A 20,327-nucleotide genomic window follows, 5' to 3' on the forward strand; every position below is an offset into this window, starting at 1 on the left:
GTGCACTGGCAAAGGAGTTAAAGGAGAAAATAAAACGTGCATTTATTTTCAAGTAGGAAGTATTCTAACAGCAGAGGAGGGGAAAAAAGAGTTAAAGTATATAAACCGGTTAGGTGAGTTTTCCCTTAGTCCAGCTACTAGAATGCATACGCTCAACGAAACACATCGCCTCCAAGCTTCTGTATGTCAGAACAATAGTTCAGTCTCAACAAGCTAAGACTCTGTCTGCAGTAGGTTTCAGTCAAAAACAAAGTATATATAAACTGACTTGGGTTATCATTCATAGGATTGCTGAAAGAAAATATAAACTTTATTTATAAATAACATTCAAAGCAATTTAGAGTTGACATTAAAAGGACCAGCGTTCCTTGAAGGAATACATATTGCCTGCTGCCTTTCATGTCTGTTTTAAACTAAAATCGTCTTGTGCTGAGAAGGAAGTTTTGGTCAAACCTTTAAAATGACACCATCTCGTGTTAATATTTTGAACTCTTGCATGATCTGCTAGCTCTTCAAATATGTGTTGTGATTCTCAGCTGCTACCACGTCACACATGAACTCAATATTCGTAAAACTGATTGAGTTGTAGCCATTTTGTTCATTGGCTGAGGTGGCCAAGTCGAATTGGGTTGACTCTGAAAGTTAACCAGCTGCTGGACGTACATCCAATAATTGCTTTCTGAAAGTTTCATTAAAAGCGTTCGTGGGAGACTAGATCCTGAAACAAAGGCGGGTTGTTATTTCTGAGCTCTGGAAAAGTTACTCATTTCTGATTAGGTGCATCACCCAGAGATCTTCCCAAAACAGGAAAATTCACAACTCATTTGTGCTGCTGGGAAATCTGAGGTGACTTACGGAAAGCCCTGGTGTTTGTCCAATTCTGTTGACATAAATAGACCACTTTGCCAAACTCATTTATTGCCACGTTACATGTGAAGAAAGCTATTGACAAGTGGTCAATTTGAGAGCTGAATGATTTTAATGAAATTTGCTGTAAAAGCTGAAACAAAGATGGTCAAGGTAAAACAGGCAAAACTCTAGCTGTTAGCTAAAAGAAGCACAACACTAGCTAAAAAGACCTAAACACTAAATAAAACCAATAAAGCAAAACACTAGCTAAAAGTAGCAAAACACTAGCTAAAAGTTAAATTCAGTAAAAAGTTAGCAATGAGCTAAAAGTAGCAAAACAGGATCTACAAGCTAAAAAGCAAACAACTAGCTCAAAGTAGCAACATGCTAACTAAAAGTAACAAAAGACTAGCAAAAAGCTGAGGTAGCAAAAGGTTATATAAAAGTATGAAAAAGCTAAAAGCATCAAAAAGCTAGCTAAAAGCTAAATGTGGCAAAAAGCTAGCAAGAATGTAGCTGAAAGCAGCAGAACCTTTTTTGCTTTTTAGCTTTTGTTGCTAAAAAGCAACAAAAGAAAACAAAAGTTTTGAAAGAACCAAATAAATGTTGCAATGTTCAATGTTTTTGAAGCATGAACAGTTAAAATAGCACAAAGTATAAGTAGTTAGATTGTTAAAGCAGACAGAAAAAGAATCAGGAAAACAAGAGTGTGAATCAGCATTCACACTGTAAATGAATTCATAAGACAGTCTAATCTGAATCTACCCTTCAGCTCTTTTCCCAACTCTGAATATCTGTTGGGGAGAGTGATTGCATAACTGGTAGCATTTGTGTTGAGCATGAACCAAACCCGTGTAAAGGCATGTTCACGAAACCTGTTGGCCCAGTTCTTCTGACCCCACTGTTTACACAGTTAGTGAATGAGCTCCGGGTTTCTTCTCCAGTAAAGAGTGTGACGGGTTATTCATGCGAGTGGAGCACAAGCTGTCTGCTTCACACCGACGTGGGGCTGGAGACAACACCAACACAAAAACACAAAGCAGAACATCGTGAACCGCATATAATCACTACTCAAACTCTTCAGCTTCGGTACTTTACATCAGCTTTAAGTAAAACGTTGGCCTTTTGAAACACAGGCCTTCAGCGACCTGAGGAGGGTCGACTGTCAGCCCAACAAGATGGCTGCCACAGCCAACAGAGCTGGAAAACCACACACATGGCTGGAACTCAGAGCCAATAGTGGGTGTGGTGGGAGTAACACACATTCTGAGCTCCAGCAGATTGCACAAGATCTTTATTTTAAAATTTTTCCACTACCTAGTCTGAGTCAAATCTATCTGTTAGCAAAGAAATCTCACGAACCACTCGGTGGAGTTTAACTAAACTTTCAGGAAATAACCATTAGATGTACATTTACAGCTGATTAACTTTTGGAGTCAACCCCATTCAAGATGGCTGTCACAGCTAATCAACTTAAGCCACATAAAAATCGCTAAAACTCAGCCAGTTTTATAGACACTGAGCTACAACTTGGTGTGGAAGTAGCCGATAGTCATTCTTAACACATATTCCAAGTGCTACTGATTGTGCCAAAGCTTAAGCTTCAACAGTTGGAGTCATATCTCTTTGTCTGTTAGCACAAAATCTTATGAACCACTGGATGGATTTTATTGAAACTTTCAGAAAACAATTATTAGATGTACATGTAGAACTAATTACCATTTGGAGTCCACCCCATTCAAGACATCCACCATAGCTAATGATCCCAGGGAAACGCATAAATAGTTATAACTCAGTCATTTTTACAGGTATTGAGCTAAAGTTTTATGTGGTAGTAGCTGAGAGCCATTCACAACACATACTCTGTGCGTGACATTTTTCAAAATCGCATGAGATAGCACGTAATATTATATTTGAGGTTTTTGACCATCAGTACAACTCTTTCCTCAGATGCACAGTGTTTAAAACTCTGGCATTAAGGCAGCGGGAGATAAGCACTCCCCTTAAGGAATGCTATGCCTTGATTTTTTTCTTTAACACAAATCTGGATAACCTTTTACTCACACAGTTGATCAAATTAAATGTCTTGATTATAAAAGTTTTTTACCACTTGGTCTCTCAAGAAGTCTATGAAGTTTTAACCGAACCAGAAACTGGGATTATTTGGATTTCGCCCTCACTGTTTGTAAACCATACACGTAACTGATATCATGGTCATAACAGATTTCCAACTTTATTGATTCTCCAGTCACTCAGACACTGGAACATTGTTGCTCATACATCCCAAGTAGCAGCTCAATAAAAACAATCCGCTTTGATACAAAATAAAAGACCTTTATTAAGAGGCTATACATTAAATGCTGATAAAGATATAATTATTAGAAAAAGTAAAAACATGGCTGGTTGTCAGCTGAGCCTTGAACACAATGATACGATGTCAGAGCTTCAACACCAGTTCCTTTCTGTAAATTTTGATGGCGTGCCGCGTCAGGAAGTTCATACGAAAATAAGGACCAGAGCTGACTTTCAGGGTAATGCAGTTGAGCCTTTCAGTGCAGGGATAGTTTTGTGCAAGATATGACTTAGTAACAACAAAGAGACTGCACTTTACACGTGTCAGAGGAAACGGTGTGAGAGGAACATCCAGCAGTGATGAACTGAGTCGTTATCAAACCACGGTTGGACCACAGCGCGTTTCATGACAGACTGTGGGAACTGGAGTCACCGAACCGCATCCTCTTCAAGCTAATACCTTCAACTAAAGAGAGCACCAACAGGCAGAATGTGAAGCTCATGTTCACTGCCCTCTCTGGTCCACAGGACTGGAACTAACAGCGTCGTAGAATACAGGAGGAATGGATGTAAGAGAACAAACTCAGCACCTGTGTAGCATAGTGTCTTTAACATGACAACAACAAAAAAATAAACCTTTCTTGAAAATTTTCTAGGTAGGAAAAATATTCAGTGCAGCCCGGAAGGAAAAGTTAATTCACACGTTTTTTACATCCGCCTGTTTCTCCAAACGTTTCTTAATCAAATATTCAGAATAAAACATCGTTACAGAGCCCAAACCTGCCGCACGAAAATATAATCCCTGCTGGAATAGGATGCGGATGACTTCCAGTGATCGACAAAGTCAGTTTAAAGCAGACACGCTCTCAGCTCGTACCTGGGCTGTGGAGCACGCGTACGTGCCTGCTCTGGTGAGGCAAAGATCTCTGAACAATCCAAAAACGTGACATTAACTGTTTTTGGTGCAAGCCAGAAAAAAGGGGCCACTGTCAGCGGTGAACTTCAGTAAAACTACAGCAGGTGATGCCAAAAAAAACCCCAAAACAAGCAAAAATCTATAAGTAGGTAGGCACCATCTCTGCATGAAAACATAAAAACGGCAATTATTTGATCAGCTGGACAAACGATCAGCGCAGCGGGGAGGAGATAAACTCTTAATGTACATGTCTAAAGTGTCTTGGCCTGTCCTGAATCAGCTGCTGGGGTCCTGCAGAGAGGGGTGGGGGGGTGAATATTTATGCTTCCACGCCTTCCAGCTCTGGGGGCATCGGGGACTTTGGATGCTTGCTTTCAAAGTGCTGCTTGAAGGTCTTCGGGTCAGGCATTTGTGTCTGAGAAGGGACAAAACAAGGCACAAAAGAGATTAGAAAAGAAGATGGAATCCGAGACGTTTTGGTTACTTTGTGCTTTTAATCTGTGGAGTCCAGCAGGCTCTTCCTGCAAACAGTAAAACTAATAAAAGGAAACGATGAAACAAAGCAAAGACTGAGATAAAAGAAAAACACTGTAAGGGCATAATAAACAGAACAGATGGGGTTCCCCAAACAAAAACTCTTACAATAATAATATCTTATAATATAATAATCCATGTTAAGTGTGTCAACAATACGGAGGAGTTTTTAAATGAAAACCCCGAGTTAGTTAACCCAAACTGGAGGGAAACTGAGTTTTCAATTTCAGAACATCTCAGACTATCACCATGGTAACAGACTCTGTGACCTGATTAACCAATCAGGTCGAAGCAGAGTTACTTCGTGATGTCTGACGTCAGAGGAATTTCTCACGCAGACTGGCTTTGCTCTCATTCTAAGATATTATTTTTATTTTTAGTTTGAATATTAGTGGCCTCATTTATCTAAGTGACAATCTAAAATAAACCCCTCAGATGTACCGCTCTCGTCACAACACAGTTTGTTTGTCGCACAGCCATATCATTTACAAAAATTTAGCATACATTTCTTGTGGTATTTTTTAAATTCCTGACAAACCTACGAATGCAGCAGTTTGAGTGGAACTCCAGCCACCTCAGAGCTCCTCCAACCGAAATCCAGATTCTTCGGTCCAAACACCGAATTTCCTCTTCCGTTTCGTGTAAACAGTCTTAAAGGAACACCACCCAGCACTACAAACTTTAGCCTAACCGGTAGAAAACTGAATATCATCGCTGCACGACTCCACCGACCTCAGTGTGAACTGATAACACAAGCTTCATTTGAATGCGACGGCATCACAGCGAGGGCGAATCTACAGTTTCCACTCGTTTCAGGTGAGAAGTGTTTTTATGTTTGGACTTTCAAACCAAATATACAGCATTAAAGTACAATTATTCAAACTCAAAATGGTTTTAATAACAAAAAGTCATTTTGAAAACACAAACGGAGGTCAAATATTCTAGAGGAAATAAAGATTTCCAAGCAGAATCATTCAAGCTATTAATGATGCTGTACATATATCTAACAGCTCTCGTACATATATAAATGTCCTTTAAAATGGCTGCAGTAATTTATATCATTAAAGCTTTTGATTTGATTTATTCCTTCTTTGATGATCAGAGAAGGAATCAAAATAAAGGACAGGTAGCTATATATATATATATATATATATATATATATATATATATATAACCCCATAAACTGGAGACACAGAGGAGCTAAGGCCAGTATGTCACCAGGCTGTGACTGTACGCACGGTAATTTTCAGCTACAGTCTCACTGAATTCAGAGCGTTTGCAACCAAGTGACCAGCGAGCAGTCGTTTTTTTTTTTTTTTTTAAATCCCGACTTAATTTGGCTGCCCATCTTACAAAACTGCAGTCTTGGCTGCGCACATTATTTCACATTACTCCTTCCACATCATACCGGCCTCGGCCCGCTTCGCCCCCACCCCAACATTTCCACTTTAATTTACCTGAAGTAACTCGAGGCGGACTTGTGTCAATACTGAGACCACCACCGTGTGTGTCATTACTGGAAGATACTTTCGCGGCCCTCCAGCTACCCATCGGGATCCAAACTTCCCGGTTAAAAGGCACGTTTACTACTTATTTACATACCCGACACACAGAGCACGTGTACACTAAAGCAGCCTTAGCTGCCGCTTTCTGGTCATGTCCTTTGGTCTTCTTTATCTCTGCCAGCTTTTTGGCATTTTTCTGCTGGGACTGAAACTTCTGGTGCCCACGGGCCATATCTGACGCCACACCTGAGGAAGGACACGGGAATGTGATGAGGACATTAACAATCACTAACGCCTCAAACACTGCACAACCTTCCTCAGCTATGACTTTAGAGAAGGTGAGAGAAATGAATGAGACCTACAACACACTGCAGCTTAACCAGCTAAGGCTTGGATTAAAACAGACAAACAGTCACAACAGAAGAACTCTTGTCTCGTTGCATCAAAAGCTTAAAAATACGAAGGCGACTGTGGCTGTGAAACATCCCTCAGAACTGGGTTAATTGGCAGTTTTTTGGGTCACATGGATGAGGCAATTAACATGGAAATTTCCCCGAAGAAAATCAGACAGAAGATTTACTTAAAGTTATTACAGACATATTGTTAGAATTGGGTCAGTGTCACTCTGTCACTGATTGTAGGAACTTTTGTTATGGAGTTAGTGGCAAAGGAAGTGTCAATTCAGTCTGTTATTCATGACTAAATGAGCTAAATGCTGCTGCAGTACAAGATGTCCCACTTTAAAAACACATAGTTAAAAGCAACGATTGCATATTAAAACACTTGCAATCGGAGTAACTCTATGAATGCAACACACAATTTGTGCACAAAAAAGTGGCACAAATGGCATTTCAAACTATTTCAAACACAAGCATTTTAATAGCCGGTTGCTAACCAGGTTAGCTACTAGCCAGAATAATACTAAGAAACTAATATAGTAAATATACATTTAAATAAACACCCGGCGTTAAGATACACTAAAACATATTTCGCAGGCATCTCACCAATAAAACAGTTGTATTTTCAAGACAGCCTCCAAGGTGAAATTAAAGAAACCTGACGTTTCTTTAAACCCTCCGTCAATCCCAGCTGTTTGCCCATAGAACCCTAATGCGCATGCTCAGGATGTACACCGTGCTGCCTTCACGGTCTTCAGAAAAGCTTAGAGACAACAGAGAAAACTTCTGACAACACGTGAACGCAGCACAGCCAGCGTTGATGATTTCTCGTTCTGTGCAGAAAAAAAAAAACCTTTTAACATTTTAACATGGAAAGAATTAAAATCGCAAAACGCGCAGCGTTAATTAAACATTTATCCAAACGCAGATGACAGTTTTAGCTTCCCCGGAGCAAAATCAAAGGCCAGCCGCTAGATGTCACGGTGCAACTCGGAACAAGTTTCTACTGTCACCTGTGACACGTTTTCATGAGATGATGCCATCATCATGATGGCATTTAGACCTACAGACCGCCACAATATAGCAGACTGTGTTCAAAACATGTGTATTCAAAACTTAAGATGCGTTGATAATTACATACACCGAACTCAGCATGGATAATCAGGACATGTTTATAGATAAACTCTGAAAAAGATTTCCTCTTCATTCTCCTAGAAAAGGAATTGTTTTGTTTTCTGTTGGAGAGATAAAAATAGACATCTATCAGCCAGATGTCACAAGGATTTGAAGCAGTGCACTTTCGAGTTAATATTTCATTGTTTAATTAGACTGCACACACCCATAAGACATTAATAAGACACATCACCTGGTCTCAAGATCTGGAAGCTATTAAAAAAAACATTAACTTTTCATAAAAATATTGATAAAAATGTGTGTCTTATTTGTCCAGGCTAATAAAACAATTCAACATTACCTCTAAATGTACAGCTTCAAATTCTTGTGGCATCTGGCTGATAGATGTCTCTTTTTATCTCTTTAACAGAGTCCAACTCCGTCGTGCTCAGAGTATGAGTTGTGAATGACTCTCAGCTACCACCACATCACATTTTAACCCAATATCTGTAAAACTGACTGAGATATAGTCATTTGGGGCTTGGGCTGACTCGAAAGGGTAATCAGTCGTAAATATATATCCAATGGTTTATTTCTGCAAGTTTCATAAAAAATCCTGCAGTGGTTCATGAGATATTTTGCTAACAGACAGATGTAAGCATTGACTCCAGCAGGTATTGTTAAAGCTTTAGGCCATAACCTTGTGCCGTGAGCAGCACTTTGAGTATAGTTGTGAATGACTCTCAGTTACCACCACGCCAGGCTTTAGTACAACATCTGTAAAACTGACTGAATTTTAGCCATCTTTGCTATTTCTAAGTTCAGCTGGCTGCGGCGTCCATCTTAGATTAGGTTGCCGCCAAAAATTAATTAGCTGTAATTGTTTTATTATTATTTTTTTCCCTAATATTCTTATTAAAATCCATTCAACGATTCATGATAGTTTGCTAACATTTTTGACATTGACTAGTTAAATTATTTTTTTAAAAAAAGGTTCTGCAAGTTTCATTAAAATCCATCAAGTGGTTCGTGAGATATTTTGCTAACAGACAGACACACGGGAAGAACATTATCGTCCGCCTTTGCCTTTGGCGGCGGGAGATAATTATTCATGAATTGGTGGCATATTAAAAATAACAAAATCTCATCTAACTCGTAGCCCGCAGCAGGTTTTCTTTCTTTTTAAGGTGAAGCCGTTCGCCTGAGAATCCACCAATGGTCCCGAGTCCCCGCCCGCTCAGGACCGTCTGACCAATCAGGGAGGAGACTCTGGTTTCCGTGTTTGTCCCGCCTCTCCAGGTGCTGCGGAGCTCGTGTCTCATCTCCGCACCCTCCAACTGAAAACAAACCGAGTCCGGGCCACAAAAGACGCCCGTATCCAGACCCTTTTTCCCGGAGACAGAGCACCGTGCAGCCGCTCAGCTCGTCACTTGACCGGCGAGGAGCCTCAGGTGGGCCCGCTGACTCTGGACCGGTTCTTATTGGTCCACACAAACTGGGCCGTTCCAACTAGAAAGGCCAGTTCCTCAGCAGAGTCCTGAAGGCATCACCATGGACATGGACAGGTAAGAGACAGGCACTACATCAGGCCAAATAATAACTCGTGACAGCTTTAACACAGTAAAAACTTAGGTTTCTTATATTAAAGTACTTACATGCTGTCTTGAAAGTTGTGCAGATCAATTAATTTCTTTATGACTTCATCATCAAAGTATGTAGGCAAAACTGAAACCTAGTAGTGGACCTAAAAGGAGAAGAAAAAGGCTTCCAGGGCATTTCTGCTAAATTATTCTAAATGTACAGTGTTTAAAGAATGAGTCACTGAGGTGTAGATGGATCAGGGCTCTGCAACCTTCATGTTTAAAAGAACCAATAATAGGAATAATATTTTCTACTCAATACAGTTTGGATTCACAAAAACATACTTAATAGTTAGGCAGACAGAAATTAAAAACATGCAGTAGCATCATGGCATCGACTGAACACATTAAACGTATTAAATTAAACTAAAATAATCAACTGAATGTCTATCATGACTTCAAAAAGAATAAAAGTTATAACAACACATTTCACACTCAGAGTTAAAAAAAAGCCTAAAGTTATCAAAAGACAACTTCTAAGTACTTAAACTGCTAAATCATTTATTAGAGGCAGGGCCCTAGTTATTCTCTTCATTTTTTTTTACATTGACAGTAATTTGCCTTCAATTTGTTGTAACTTGTGAGTGTTTGACTGAACTGTATGTCAGGAAGCTGCATGAACAAAACAAATAAGACAAATAAGACATTTTTTTCAGACAAATCAGTGAAAACATGAGACATATTCAGCTATTTGTGGTAGTGAAACCAAGGGAATCCGTCCTTTTAGCAGTGACTGAGCTGAGCTCACACAGGCAGCTCATTAGTCATTCTGCTGCACACATTGCAAAATGTTTGAACAGGTAAATTGCGAAAATTATTGTTTTTTTTTATTGTAAATATCTGAATAAAAAAGACTCGGGTTTGTGTTGAACCTGTAAGAAGTTAGATGCCTCTTTATTGATGGGTAAAGGCTTTACCTTTTACTCTAACTAAGAACTAATTGTGCTCTGAAACTTAGATGTTGTGCACAGGGTCAATATAAGCCAGTTTTCAGTTAGTTTGTGTTAGTCAGATGTACAGTTTCCATCAGTTTGCACACCTCCTGCAGAGCCGATAATTAGAGAGCAGTTTGATGAGAAAGAGCCTGGGGCAGACCTGTTGGCTCCCTGACAGACTGACTCTGCTCTAACAACAAAGCCCGCTGCCTCTTCCTGCTCTCCTGCCATCCCAGCAGTAAACGACTGGTGGTGGTGGTGCCAAACGAGGTGTCGGTGGCCTCCTGCCGAGTGTTCAGTGGCGATGACGACGTGTGGAAGAGCTACCTGGAGAACCCGCTGAGTGCTGCCACCAAGGCCATGATGAGCATTGACGGGGATGAGGAGAGCACCGTGGCTCTGGGGATGCTTTACGACTACTACAAGGTGCCGAAAGCTCACCTGGCAGCTTGGTTCTGTTTGTATTTGTTCTGCGAGTATTTGGCAGCCTAACTCCTCCCGCACACTCTGGGCTGTTTTAGCCTTTCATCAAAACACCTTTGCTCTGTTTTTGTCTTCTTATGCCACTTTAACATTTTGCTAAGCTTTTGCTACTTTTAGCTTTTAGTCAGTGTTCTGTTTCTTTTTCAGTTCTGCTTCTCCAGCATATTTCCAGCAGTCTTTCAGGATTCAGCTTCTCAGTTTTCTTTCATTCTGCTGCTTCGCTGACAGATTCCCAAAGAGAGGAGGCCCACATTGAGCAGCTTTATTGAAACCAACAACAGCAGTCAGGACCTGCTGGATCCCATCTCCCATGCCCGGATGGTGCCGGTTAACCTCTCGCTGAACAACAGCACCGCTACAGAACTTCACGGCTCCAAGCACGGAGCGTTGAGCCTGGCGGCAGATCCCTTAGGAGGAGACGGGAAAGGTGGGGGCAGCGCACCTCTTGCTCTGGTCAAATCAGAAGGGCCGATGTCCATGGCGGTTTCTTGTTCTGGTGGCTCCTATCAAGAAGAACCTACAGGGCAGTTGAGGATGGCTTACGAGCAGAGCCACTACGACATGGGCCTCAGCAGTTACCTGAAAAACGAACACAGCAGCACAATGGACAGCACGTACGAGGACTCTGTAGAAGAAGAGGTCAGGCTGGTTTACTGAGGGGAGCTTGATTATGTTTTGCTGTAGAGCCTTGGTCACATATAATTTGTGGCCCCCTTTACTGGATGTTCATTTACATTTCCAATGCACTTTTCACAGATGTACCAGAGACGTTCTTCCTCAGGAGCTAATTCATCCAGCTATGACCTGCCAGTGTAAGTTAACATCCAGACACATACTAATAAATGTGCAGACGATGCAAAGAAAAGGTTCACAGCTCCACGTCCAGTCAGTGTTCTGGTACAAAAGGATCAAGTAAACTAGAGAAACGGCACATTCTAGAGAAAATGTACCGTGAATGCTGAGTGCATGACTTGACTGAAGTCAGTGGAAGAAGCTAAAACTGAATTGGTGAAGTTAGAGGCTAAGGTGGACTAAACACAATCTGCAATAAGCTGAATAAAAGCTAGAAGCAACAGAACAGTAGCTAAAAGTTAAAATTAGAAAAACAGATGCTTAAGCTAAAATTAGCAAAGCGAATGTTAAATTTTGCAAAGCGGAAGTGAAACTTAGCAGCAAACAGATGGTAAATCTAAAATGAGCAAAACTGTGGCAAAAGGCTGAAAGTAGAATAGTAGCTGAATTAATGTGCTTCAGTAAACTGACTCTGTTTTGTCTTCTTGTGCTATTGTTCTGCTACTTTTAGCATTTAGCTAGCCTTTTGCTACTTTATTCTTCCAGCTAGCCATTTGATACTTCTAGCTAACATTTTGCTTCTAGTTATGATTTTTATATATTCACCTTGCCCTTTGCTACCTTTTCTTTTTATCTATGCTTTTGGTAATTTTTTAGCTAGCTTTTTGATTCTTTTAGCTGCCATTTTGCTAGTTTTAGCTAGCATTTTGGTCCATTTATCTAGAGTTTTGCTCCTTTTTACCTACTGATTTGTTTCTTTGTAACTTTTACAACCCAGATTCAATGTCTTCAGCAGTTCAGCAGAAAACTCAGTTTCTGTGATGTTGCTGGAAGTGTCTGAGTTGTCTGAGTTTCCTCCCCGTGCTTCTGGTCCCACAGTGACGGGTTCAGGTACAGCCTTGAGGCCAGCATGTCTCTGCGGCCGCGGCAGACGGACGGGCCGATGGCCTACCTGAACCGGGGCCAGTTCTACGCTCTAACGCTCTCTGAGACGGGCTTCAGGTCCTCCCTCTGTCAGCCCAGAGGTGGAGAGTGGCCGAGGGGAGCAACACAATCACAGGGGCCTTATGGGAACTGCTCCAGCAGAGAGCGGCGGGCTGTGGGAGCCTCCGACCTGCAGCAGGACAGTATAGTACAGGTGAGGGTAAAACACACAGAAGCTCAGATTTGAAACCGTAAACATTCTGGTGTGGTGACACTGACTATTTCCTGCATGTGTAGAGTGTTATCATGGTTGTCTTCGGGGAGGACAAGTCCAGAGATGAGCAGCTAAAGAATTGGAAATACTGGCACTCTCGCCAGCACACTGCCAAACAGAGGGTCCTGGACATCGGTAAGCTGCTGGTTTGTTATGGCCTTCCACAGAAGGGAAAAGGGTGTCCATGTTCCTGTCCATGTGTGTTTATTTGTAGTGTTAGCAGAGCATCTCATGAACTGGAATCATTGGTATAACATCTACAACTGATTAACTTTTGGAATCAGCCTAATATAAGATGGCCACCAAAGCCAATTGATCTTAGTAAACACAAAAATGATGTTAAACCAGTCCTTTTTGCAGATATTGAGATAAAATTTGGTGTGTTCGTAGCCGAGCATTGTCCTCAACACATACTTCGAGCGGAAGACGTGCATCATTGTTGCCTAAAACCTTGGCATTAACAGTCTCAGTCAACCTTGTTTGTTTGCAAAATATTTCATAAACCACTGGATGCAATTCAATGAAACTCTCAGAAAATAATTATTGGCTAAACATTTACTACTCATTACCTTTTGTAGTCAGCCCAGTTCAAGATGGTCGTTATATTTAAATGACCTTAGCCAACACAACAATAGCTATAGCTCAGTGAATTTTGCAGATTTTGACCTAAAATGTGGCGTGGTAAAACCTGAGAGTCATTCATTACTTGTACTCCAAGTTCTAACAGATCCCACAAGATATTGCTTTCGATTGCACATAATGTTATCTTTTAGGTTTGAACAAAATGGCTATAAGGCTGTCATTTCCCAACATAAGGTGATCTTAGTCTGAAATTCTGGTACAAAAGGCAGTGGGTGATATGCATTCCTTCAAAAACTAATTGGTCTTCAGTTTTTGTTTTTTCTTCACTTGCTTATAAGTGCAACACATGACTCATGGGTACTATTGAATATCACTTTTAAAAATAGATATTTTCACTTCGCCCCTCTCCTCCGTGAATCACTACCTTATCGTGGTGGAGGAGTTTGTGTGCCTGAATGATCCTGGGAGCTATGCTGTCGGGGGCAATTTCCCCCCAGTAGGGTCTTCCAAGACAGATTGGTCCTAGGTGACAGGCCAGACATAGAGCGGTTCAAAAATAATTTTATGGATAAAAGACAGGAACTAGATGTCCCTTGCCGGACGTGGGTTACAGGGACCCCACCCTGGAGCCAGGCTACTTACAGCCCCTCGGCTTGGTGCCGGTGTGTTGGAGTTTTCCCCGGTAGATGAGAGGGTAACTTCCCTGCACCTTCAGGTGGGGGGGGGATTGGCTCTGACTGTTGTTTGTGCCGAACTGCAGCTCAGAGTACCCAGCATTCTTGGAGTCCTTAGCAGGGGGTGCTGGAAGGTACTCCAGCTAAGGACTCCATTATTCTGCTGGGGGACTTCAATGCCCACGTCGGTGACAACAGTACAACCAGAAGGGGCGTGATTGGGAAGAACGGCCTCTCTGGTGTTCTGTTATTGGGCTTCTGTGCTAGTCATTTGTCCATAACAAACACAATGTTCAAACATAAGGGTGTCCATAAGTGCACATGGCACCGGGAAATCTTAGAGACTATAGGCTCTGGCATACTCCATAAGACATCAAGAAGTGAGTTCGCCGTCACGTGGTTGTAAGATGTTCATAGTCCACGAGACATCTCAACTCTCCTGTCCTTGTACAGACTTTTGCTTCTCTTACTGTGACCAGACATTTTTATTAAACAGACTAAGACAATACGTGGCAGTTTGGGATTTGCAGATATGACAGTGTACAATAATGAACAAACGTAGGGAACGTTTCCCGACGCTGCCCGGCCGAGGCGTATTTCCTCCCCGCCACCACAGCCACGAAGAGCTGCCAGTGTCTCTGCGGTCTTTTTAAGTTCACAGGTTTCTAGGTTTTGCTGGAACAGCTGTAAAGACGGCTGTATTTTCTAACAGCTTCGGCCAGCTGCTTCTCAGCCGAGCAGTAGAAACAATATGACTCCATTAAAGTTCACCGGCTTTTCTTCATAAACACGCCCACAACAACTTCTGACCAATCCCACATTACTTGGTGCAAACCCCTGTGCGAAACAGTTCAACGCAAAGTGGCGGATGAAGCTTCTATGAGGACAAAATGACACAATTTTCATCACACAACCACATGAATGAGAGCCGACTTTGTGACTTCTCATGGAGTATGCAAACAGCTTGTGTCTCTCGGCTGTCTTGGGAGCACCTTGGAATCCTACTGGAAGAGGTGGCTGTGGAAAGAGATGTATGGGCTTCCCTCCTCAAGCTGCTGCCCCCATGACCCGTCTCCAGAACAAGGGGTAGATAATGGATGGCTGCGTGGATGGACCTCAGCCCCACACGCCCATTAAGGTAAAGAGAAAGTAAGCAGGTAGCAAGCCTGCGAGAAAATCCAATCGCGTATGCTGAGGTGAAACCTGATTCCATTTGAATAACAGTCGATCCTGGATTCCCACAGGAGCTCAGAGAAGAGAAACAGTCATATTTGCATAGACGTTAAGAAGAGGAATAGGTGAAGGCCTGGACGGGAGCCATATCCTGTACAATCAGCCGGAGACAGGCCTCAACCTGTGCTTTCAAACTCCGAGGAATGAAGCGCACACTTCAGACATCACTGAGTTTGTGTGTGGCAAGTCCGTGCCATTAATGGTACTGGCACCGACTTGCTATACACTAAGTAGGCGAGTGGAAATTAATACATGACTAAAGTGCGTAGGAATTTCTTCCATAGTTGGAAGTGGGATTGTTGGGTGAAAATATCAGATGCCAGTTTTTGATTTACCTTCAGATACTGGCTGTAAGATAAACAGGTAACAGATTAAAACATTGTTGATCTGATAAGTGAGGGCGTTTATTGTTAAAGACGAAAAATTCTTTCATCAGGTGAGCAGAGATGGAATGTTAAGGAGATATGGTTATTTATTTACTGGTTATCGCTTGCCACCGAAAGGCCAAGGTAGATAATGTTTCTGCCTCTGTGTTTGTTTTCAAAACATCTCATGAACCACTGGACAAATTTTAATGAAACTTGCAGGAAGTAATCATTAGATGTACAACTGATTAACTTTAGAAGTTAACACAAATCAAGATGGCTGCCACAGCCAACTGACCAAATGGCTATAACTCTGTTGCACAAATCTTGACCTCAAGTTTTCAAAACATTTCCTTTATTTTTCTTCATTCATTCCACCTTTCATGCCAGAAGTTTAAACAAAGATCACCTTATTCTAACAAATGTCAGAGTTGTTGCCGCTTTGGTCAAACCTAGAAAATGACGTCATGTGTGATGTGGGAAGCCATGCTAGTATTAGTTATAGGCATTTTTGTGTTTTGCTGGGGTGGCAACCATCTTGAATTGGATTTGTTTCAAAAGGTAATCAGTTGTAGATGTGCATCTAATGATTACTATCTGGGAGTTTCATTAAAATCCATCCAACGAGTCATGAGATATTTTGGTAACGAACAAACAGAGTTGACTCTAACAGCAATGTTGAAAGTTTTTAAGCAAAGGTCTTGAACAATGAGTAACACTTAAACAATGTGTTGTGAGTAATTCTCAGCTACAATCACACCAGATTTGAACATGATATCTGTAACACTGCCTTAATTATACTCATTTTTGTGTTTTCTAAAGTCAGTAAGCTGTGGCAGCCATCTTCAATTGGGCTGGCTACAAAAGTTAATCAGTTGTAGATGTACATCCAATAATTATTTCCTGAAAGTTTCATTAAAATCTGTCCAATGGTTCATGAGATATTTTGCTAACAGACACATGAACACAAACATGGATATGGGTGAAAACATTATCTGTCTTTTAGTGATGGGCAGTAAATAAATGTAATATTTTATTAATCATTTCATGCTTTTCATCATAATAAGAGTTTGGCTCTCAGGTAATAAATTTGTAAAGTGTCTTCTACACTTTTATCTTGTATACATTGAACTAAAATGTTAAAACAGGTGCTGACAAGAAACATTCTCCTCTAACACCCACCTGAATGGGTTTCCTCCTGTTTTTCCCCACGCTGCATGCAGCTGACTATAAGGAGAGCTTCAGTACCATCGGGAACGTGGAGGAGATCGCCTACAATGCTGTGTCTTTCACCTGGGATGTCAGTGAAGGAGCCAAGGTAACAAACAACAAACACTGAGCTTCTGCCGTGCTTATTGTTATGTAATTTCAGAAAGATCGCTCAACAATGCCAAAAAAAGTTCTGTTTGTTGTTGAGCTCTTTCTGCCCTCAGCTGTTTACCAGTGAACTGTCGAAGCCAACAGATCACATGTAGGAACCTTCCTCTTTTTCCTCAACTCTTTGTCTTCCGTAACAAGAGGAGCACGTCCCGCTCTGCTTCAGGACCGACTCACTTATGCCCCTTTTACACGGGCTCTAAAAGTCCTGGCTCCACTCTACTCCGCTTGTTTTGCGTGCGTTTCCATCTGCATTTTTTCGAGGTCGGCCCTGCTTCTTTGGTCCCTGCTTCAGAGTAGGGCCAGCCGGGCCGGCCCTGCTTTGGTGGGTGCCGTAGTGAATGTGACGCCCTCCGGTGAAACGAGCACTTTAGATGCTCCGTCCACTTTGGATGGGCTGAGCGGCGGCAGTTCAGGCAGACGCGTCGAGCACAAGGACCGTGCCGGTCACGTCACCCAAGCCTTGTTGTGAGAGCCGCTTTCCCCCGGCCCTCCTGCAGCCTCTGCAGCTACGTACTGAGAGGAAGAGCCTGTCACACATTCGTTTCAAACAGATCCAGCTTGGAGCTAAGTTCACACATTAGTTTGTTGACTTTGACGCTGAGAAAATAAAGTTTGAACCTGTGGTTAATCTGTTCCAGTTGAGAGGAAAAGGGTTGATCAAACTTTAAGGCACAAACTCAGCTTGTTCTGTTTGCTGAGTGCCAAGTGCCCCCTCCCAGTTCTCTGTGCAAGCATCAGCACCTGATCAGTGGAGGAGGTGGAGGAGCTGCCCCCACATTTACTAAAGCATGGGTGCAAACTTGTGTTTGTACCCTAAAGCAAAACACAAGCTAATAGTAGCAAAACTCTACCTTAAGCCTAAAATTAGCAAAAAGTTGTTTTTCTTTCGGCTGCTCTCTCCTGCAGGGTGATCTCACACCAAAATTAAAAGCAGTAGCTTTTAACTAAAATTAGCATTATTAGAATTAGCTTCAACAATAGTAGAATTTAAGTTAGTAAGTAGCAATAGTAGTATAGGCAGTATGCTGAAGAAGATCTTAAAGAGAACAATGGTTTGGAAGGATTTGAAGAGATCTCAGTGTGTATTAATAGGAATTTGTTTGTAAATAAAGTTAATGGTAGATGGACTGTACTTATATAGCGCCTTTCTAGCCAACCAGGCCACTCAAAGTGCTTTACATCACATTCTGTACCCTTATCCATCCACACACACATTCATACAGCACTCTACTACATCTCTACAAGCTAATCTGAAAAAATCACTCTATACAGTCAATGAGCTGAAGTCTTACCTCTGCCCAGGAGGTTTTGTCTTTTGGTAGTGTTAGTTTGTCTGTTGGCAAGATTACTTACAACTAAAGAACAGATTTTGATGAAATCTTCAAGAAATGTTGGGGTTGTCACAAAAAAAACAAGTGATTTAAATTTTCATGGTGATCTGGGTCATGATTTGGATCCTACAATTTGTTTATGACCCTATGGCCTTGGCGGAGGTTTGGGCTCTCTGAGTGCTTTGAGTTTATTATATAAATGGGTAAAATAGCACAAAGTATGTGGAAGTAGTTTAATACCAAAAATCCTAAAAAAGAATGGGACTATCGTGTGAATGCCGACTCAGCATTCACATGATAAAACACAAAGGAGTTTCACTCTGATGTCCTCTGAGAGTTTTCACAGTTCCTGTCAGATCACATCACACACAGTGTGTGTTTGAAATGATTTTAGCCAGATGATCGTTTTGTTTTGTCCTGTAACTTTAAGGTGAAATGTTTTATAGCGGTTTGAATTTTCATTTAAGGTCCTTTTAGCTGTTTTGCCACCTTGTGGTAAAACATTTTCATTAGAACCAGTAAAGGAAAGTGATAAAAGCGTAACTCAAGCAGTTGAGTTTGTGACAACAGCTTATTCCTTAAAACGTTTTAAATCTCGTCTCGTTACACCCCTAACGGTGACACATCCTGTGAGAACTGGGCTCAGCTTTCACCACTGGAACAGTGTTTAAACAACATGTAACAACTCCCCCCTCACACACACAGCACATCCTTGTGGTGTTTTGGAGCCTTTGTCTCACATTCAGCTCGGGTCTTAATGGGAACTTTGCAAAGAGGCACACTGATAGACGGGTAGTAGCAGCTCTGCAGGTTTAAGGGTAAATATTTACTGTTTGGCACACAGTCTCGCTTTACTTTTGTGTGCTCAGGTTGAGCTATGACGCTACAGCATCAGGCTGCTTAAGTGCTATTGTGTAACACTAATAAGGGAAAATAAATGTTGAGCAGTTGGTTACATCTCAGAGTTTCATCGCCTGCCGCCAAAGGTGAAGCAGCGATATTGTGTGTGTTTGTCTATAACATTACCACAATATGTTATAAACATGTGGGCGGATTTGAATCAAACTCCCACAAAGTAATTATCAGATGTACAGTACATCTGCAACTGATTAACTTCTGGAGTCAAGCCCATTCAAGATGGCTGCCACAGCTAAGCAACCTTACCAGTCTGAAAAATGGCTTCAACTCAGGTGTTCTCACAGCTATTAAAGTAAAATTTGGTGTGGTAGTAGGTTGGAGTCATTCCCAACACATACTTCAAGCAAAAACTGATCACGCACAATCTAGTAAAACAGTGCCTGTCTGTTAGCAAAATATCTCCTGAACCACTGGATGGATTTGAGTGAATCTCTTAGAAAACTATCATCATTGGGCGTACCTCTAAAATGGGTGAACTTCTGGAGTCAACCCAAAAAGTAAGGTTGTAAATGGGGTTACAAGATGTTGGGAGATGTGCTCAGAGTATGTTTTTAAGGATGACTCTCAGCTCCTGCCACACCAGCATGAGCTTTCTCTGTAAAATGACCCAAGTCGTAGCTGTCTTTGTGTTGGATGTTAAGGAGTTGTAGATGTGCAACCAGTGATTGCGTTGTGTGAGTTTCAGAGTTTCATTAAATTATGTCCAGAGGTTCGTGAGATATTTTGCCAGTCAATGCCACAATTTTAAGCAAAAATATTACCCAATGTGTAGCACTTGGAGTATATGTGTTGATGATGACTCTTGGCTGCTACCACGTCAAATTTTGTAAGATCAGTGGGCTGTGGTAGTCATTTTGAATTGGACTGACTCCAGAGGTTACATGTACATTCAATGATTAATTTCTGAAAGTATCATTATTATCTTCCACATTTGCCTTTCAGAAGTGGCTGATATTAATATCTGGATTCGCAAGTGATCTCATCAGTCGTGTTTGGCCCTTTACTTCTTGTACTGTCTTTTGATTGTCTGTGAAAGAGAAATACAGGTGCTGGTCATAAAATTAGAATATCATGAAAAAGTAGATTGATTTCAGTAATTCCATTTAAAAAGTGAAACTTGTATATTATATTCATACATTACATACAAACTCATATATTTCAAATGTTTATTTCATTTAATTTTGATGAT

The 20,327-nt window shown here is 41.3% G+C and overlaps 2 protein-coding genes across 3 annotated transcripts in view; one reads left to right on the forward strand and one right to left on the reverse strand.

Moving 5' to 3' along the window:
- Nucleotides 1–3,069: 3,069 nt before the first annotated feature.
- LOC108234154 (zinc finger protein 706) lies at nucleotides 3,070–7,231 on the reverse strand. The gene is made up of 3 exons (XM_017413113.3): nucleotides 7,101–7,231; nucleotides 6,194–6,342; nucleotides 3,070–4,472 (listed from the first exon to the last, which is right to left on the reverse strand). The coding sequence occupies exons 2-3, from the start codon at nucleotides 6,326–6,328 to the stop codon at nucleotides 4,377–4,379; spliced, it is 231 nt and encodes a 76-aa protein (XP_017268602.1). The 5' UTR covers nucleotides 6,329–6,342; nucleotides 7,101–7,231; the 3' UTR covers nucleotides 3,070–4,376.
- Nucleotides 7,232–8,910: 1,679 nt separating this feature from the next.
- The window catches only part of LOC108234206 (grainyhead-like protein 2 homolog), a 27,073-nt gene continuing 15,656 nt past the window's right edge, over nucleotides 8,911–20,327 (forward strand). Inside the window, exons 1-7 of one of the 2 annotated variants that reach the window (XM_017413232.3) lie at nucleotides 8,911–9,172; nucleotides 10,419–10,608; nucleotides 10,894–11,304; nucleotides 11,422–11,477; nucleotides 12,337–12,595; nucleotides 12,679–12,790; nucleotides 16,733–16,827. In XM_017413232.3, the coding sequence (XP_017268721.1) occupies nucleotides 9,159–9,172; nucleotides 10,419–10,608; nucleotides 10,894–11,304; nucleotides 11,422–11,477; nucleotides 12,337–12,595; nucleotides 12,679–12,790; nucleotides 16,733–16,827 (1,137 nt within the window). In that variant the 5' untranslated portion in view covers nucleotides 8,911–9,158. The remainder of the gene's footprint in view (nucleotides 9,173–10,418; nucleotides 10,609–10,893; nucleotides 11,305–11,421; nucleotides 11,478–12,336; nucleotides 12,596–12,678; nucleotides 12,791–16,732; nucleotides 16,828–20,327) is intronic. The other variant, XM_017413234.3, reaches the window with a different exon arrangement.

Source organism: Kryptolebias marmoratus, linkage group LG16 (assembly GCF_001649575.2).
Source record: "Kryptolebias marmoratus isolate JLee-2015 linkage group LG16, ASM164957v2, whole genome shotgun sequence".
NCBI lineage: Eukaryota > Metazoa > Chordata > Actinopteri > Cyprinodontiformes > Rivulidae > Kryptolebias > Kryptolebias marmoratus.